At 40.5% G+C, this 5000-nt stretch overlaps 1 protein-coding gene across 1 annotated transcript in view; it reads left to right on the top strand.

Moving 5' to 3' along the window:
• Positions 1 to 5000, top strand: part of ppic (peptidylprolyl isomerase C) — an 11946-nt gene that overhangs the window by 5269 nt on the left and 1677 nt on the right. The window contains exon 4 of the mRNA XM_077217523.1: positions 3252 to 3436. Within this exon, the coding sequence (XP_077073638.1) occupies positions 3252 to 3436 (185 nt within the window). The remainder of the gene's footprint in view (positions 1 to 3251; positions 3437 to 5000) is intronic.

Here is a 5000-nt window from a genome sequence, read left to right as displayed (position 1 = left end):
AGTCGAGTCCAAGACCAGGACTAGTCGAGTCCAATACCAGGACTAGTCGAGTCCAAGAAAATTCCAAGACCAGGACTAGTCGAGTCCAAGACCAGGAGTAGTCGAGTCCAAGACAATTCCAAGACCAGGACTAGGCGAGTCCAAGACAATTCCAAGACCATGACTAGTCAAGTCCAAGACAATTCCAAGACCAGGACTAGTCGAGTCCAAGACCAGGACTAGTCGAGTCCAATACCAGGACTAGTCGAGTCCAATACCAGGACTAGTCGAGTCCAAGACCAGGACTAGTCGAGTCCAATACCAGGACTAGTCGAGTCCAATACCAGGACTAGTCGAGTCCAAGACAATTCCAAGACCAGGACTAGTTGAGTCCAAGACCAGGACTAGTCGAGTCCAAGACAATTCCAAGACCAGGACTAGTCGAGTCCAAGACCAGGACTAGTCGAGTCCAAGACAATTCCAAGACCAGGACTAGTCGAGTCCAAGACAATTCCATGACCAGGACTAGTCGAGTCCAAGACCAGGACTAGTCGAGTCCAAGACAATTCCAAGACCAGGACTAGTCGAGTCCAAGATAATTCCAAGACCAAGACTAGGCGAGTCCAAGACAATTCCAAGACCAGGACTAGTCAAGTCCAAGACAATTCCAAGACCGGGACTAGTCGAGTCCAATACCAGGACTAGTCGAGTCCAAGACAATTCCAAGACCAGGACTAGTCGAGTCCAAGACAATTCCAAGACCAGGACTAGTCAAGTCCAAGACCAGGACTAGTAGAGTCCAAGACAATTCCAAGACCAGGACTAGTCGAGTCCAAGACAATTCCAAGACCAGGACTAGTCGTGTTCAAGACCAGGACTAGTCGTGTCCAAGACCAGCACTAGTCGTGTCCAAGACCAGGACTAGTCGTGTCCAAGACCAGCACTAGTCGTGTCCAAGACCAGGACTAGTCGTGTCCAAGACCAGGACTAGTCGTGTCCATGACCAGGACTAGTCGAGTCCAAGACAATTCCAAGACCAGGACTAGTCGAGTCCAAAACAATTCCAAGACCAGGACTAGTGGAGTCCAAGACAATTCCAAGACCAGGACTAGTCGAGTCCAAAACAGGTCCAAGACCAGGACTAGTCGAGTCCAAGACAATTCAAGACCAGGACTAGTCGAATCCAAGACAAGTCCAAGACCAGGACTAGTTGAGTCCAAGACAAGTCCAAGACCAGGACTAGTTGAGTCCAAGACAAGTCCAAGACTAGGACTAGTTGAGTCCAAGACCAGAACTAGTCAAGTCCAAGACTAGGACTAGTTGAGTCCAAGACCAGAACTAGTCAAGTCCAAGACAATTCCAAAACCAGGACTAGTCGAGTCCAAGACAATTCCAAGACCAGGACTATTCGAGTCCAAGACTAGTCGAATCCTCTGACTCCGGGGAGTGCGCGTGCTGAATTATCTCGACGACTGGCTGGTTCTGATGCAATCGCGGCTCACACCAGAGCAATAAACGGCTTTTATGTGTGCTTACTGGGAACATAATAAAGACACCTGGACTCGGTCGAGACCAAAAACCATACTTGCCAAGACCAGTGGCCGAGGCCGAGACAAGTCCGAGTCCGAGACCGGACTCGAGTACTACAGCTCTAGTTTGAATTAATCAATTTTCTATGAATGACACATTGACATTACAGCACAGAACGGCTCTTACCCTGAACATTGTATAAGCATTCATAGTATAAGCATTCATAGTATAAGCATACATTGTTTAAGCATTCATAAGCATTGTATAAGCAATCAGAAGGATGTGGCGTTTACGCTCCCGACACATGAGCGTAAACGCCACATCCTTCTGATTTTTACATATTGATATTTCACATAAAAACCAGTCTACAGGCTTAAATAGAAAACCTAGGAAGTATTTTTTTAAGTTTCATTAAAAGCTGTTCACACATTGGCAATAAAAAAGCGATTAATAGATGTTTATGCACTGATGTCACTTTCCCGCAGGAACACTGAGTGTCAGAAGAGCCGCTGAGTGACTGATAATCGTTTGTTTTAGTGTTGTTTTCGCAGTTTCCTCTATTAAATCCAGTTTAAACTAAAGCTTGGACTCGATATAGTGTTTCTTACAACTTACCAAAGATCCAGTGATCATGGATATCGACATGCAGACAGAAATCGTGTTTCCTGACATTTATATGAGCGTGATTTCAACGCCGGGGAAATACATAAAGCAAATTTGCCTGTAATCGCTTTATATAAATACAATCTAAATCTACGCTTTATCAAAATCCATGTAATCACTGTAAATCACTGTATACACTTATATTAATGTTATATATATCATCATATCGTCCAGCCCTAAAACTTAGTTTTTTGTCAGTGTTTATTTAAAAACATCCAAATATGCAGAATATACGACAGTAAATATGTAATTGATGAGTTGTCAATACAATATATAACAATACAATATATAGCGTATGATTTTACCCCTAAATTCAGCATATCGACACAAAATAATAACTGTAAATCCACCGTTCTCTGTTGTTTTTGTGAACCGTAGCGAATCCATTTGCTTCTCTGTTCTGTATCTTTCAGCAGTGTGTAAAAATACTCCTCAGATTTCTTGTCAAATCTAGTTGTCCAGTCAATCTAAAAGCTCTTTCCTGTTTTAGATGCATTTTGTGTGTTTTTCTGAAAACAAATGCTGCCGCTCTCATAACTTCTATACATGAATATTCTTACATACAGCCGCTTTAAAGGGTTAGTTCACCCAAAAAATAAAATTCTGTCATTAATTAAAAACATAATTAAAATAGTCCATGTGACTACAGTGGTTCAACCTTAATATTATGAAGTGATGAAAATACTTTTTCGTGTCTTTTTTCCGCACAAAAAAGTATTCTCATTGCTTCATTATATTAAGGTTGTACCACTGGAGTCACATGGACTATATTAATGATGTCTTTACTACCTTTCTGGACCTTGAAAGTTGCAATGACATTTCTGTCAATCGAGGGACAGAAAGCTCTCAAAACTCATCAAAAATATCTTCATTTGTGTTCCGAAGATGAACGAAAGTCTTACGGGTTTGGAACGACATCAACGAGAGTAATTTTTGGGTGAGCTAACGCTGTAAGTAAATATTCACGTAATGTGACACGTATTGGAGAGATTATCAGTGAATAATTCCTCACAGAAAACGCTGCTTATCCGTGATAAATGATGTTTCCGTCGACTCTTATCCTCGGTTGTGTCCTCCAGGGAAAAGCATCTATGGAAGCACGTTTGCGGACGAGAGCTTCCGGCTCCGGCATCTGGGGGCCGGCTGGGTCAGTATGGCGAACGCCGGGCCTGACACCAACGGCTCGCAGTTCTTCATCACGTTAGCCAGAGCGCCGTGGCTCGACGGGAAACACGTGGTCTTCGGGAAAGTCTTGGAGGGGATGGTAGGATTCCTGAAAAACACACATTTGGGGCTCTATGATTTCAGACGGAAACACAGAATCCAGTCGTAAACATTTTAGTTACAGTATAATGTCGAATGTCACAGAATGTGGCAATTTTTGGATGAATAAATCAAAGGTATGGCTGCACACTGAATCATATGGCGGTATTGACTTGTGTTTGTGAATATTAAAGCCTAAAAACACTATTTAAAGGGGTTAAAGGTAGTTATGACATGGATTTTTTTTTGTTCCTTGAGGTTCAGTTTAGTGCTGTGCAACGATTAATCGCATCCAATATAAAAGTTTGTGTTTTCATAATATATGCATGTATATATTTGAGAAATATTTGCATGAATAAATATTTATGTATAATTTATTTTATATATATATATTTTCTCTCTCTTAAATATGTAAATGCGTGTATTTATATACAAAATAATTATACACACTACACACGTGTATTATGCAAACTCAAACTTTTATTTAGGATGCGATTAATTGTTGCACAGCACTAGTTATAATGTTAATTTGCACAAAAAACGAAACGATTATTTTCCACTCTCATTCTGAGCCTCTGTGTGAATTGTTCAGTTTTGATGCGCGGCTCCTTTAAGGCTGTCAGTAAACACACACTGTTGTGATTGGCTAACGTCACTGCAACACTCACTCGCTATTGAAAACATTATCCATATAAAACCATCATTTACAGAGGAAGCATTATGAAATCATTCACTTCTGGTTTGCGATGCCGATTCAATGCAGTCACTGCTTCATCTGTCAATCAAAGTTTCTCTGCGACTCTTCATTACACATATAATCCTGTGACGCCATTAGAATAAACCATCCGCTAGTTTCTGCCGCTGGGATCTTCTGAAGCCTGTGCAGAGACTCAAACCAGCCGATTAAACTGGACGAATGTTCTTTCACTCTTTCGTTTGTCCTGTTGTCAGAAACTGAACACACATCTGTATACTGTATCAGTGTATCCGCGTCAGTCAGTGTAATGGCTTCTGTTTGCTTCTGACGCGACGCTCACATCCAAATACACTGAAAAAATGCTTTCTTACTTAGTATTTTTGTCTTGTTTCCAGTCCAAATATCTAAAAAATTCCTAAATCAAGATGCATTTACTAGATGAGTAAAATGCCATAAGATACTATGTCTTGTTTTCTGGAATTAATTCCATTAACTTAAATTCTAATCAAAATTAATTGAGTTGTTGCTTAAAAAAAGCTAAATTATCTGCCAATGGGGTAAGAAAAATAATCTTAATTCAAACAGAAACAAACTCGCTTTCAAACTCACTGAATTTTGATTTATTTGCCCAGAAAACAAGATATAATATTTTATGGCATTTTACTACTTTAGTAAATGCATCTTGATTTAAGAATTGTTTGATATTTGGACTGGAAACAAGACAAAAATACTAAGAAAATAATTTTTGCAGTGTGTCAGTCATTAAGAGACCAAATGCCAGTGGGCGGGGCCTATGAATGAAGTGGGTGGGGCATATGACCAAAGTGGGTGGGACCTATGAATGAAGTGGGTGGGGCATATGACCAAA

Source organism: Siphateles boraxobius, unplaced genomic scaffold, assembly GCF_051911475.1.
Source record: "Siphateles boraxobius isolate OS27281-9 unplaced genomic scaffold, OSU_SipBor_1 74, whole genome shotgun sequence".
NCBI classification, from domain to species: domain Eukaryota; kingdom Metazoa; phylum Chordata; class Actinopteri; order Cypriniformes; family Leuciscidae; genus Siphateles; species Siphateles boraxobius.
This window is presented reverse-complemented; position numbering and strand designations above follow the sequence as displayed.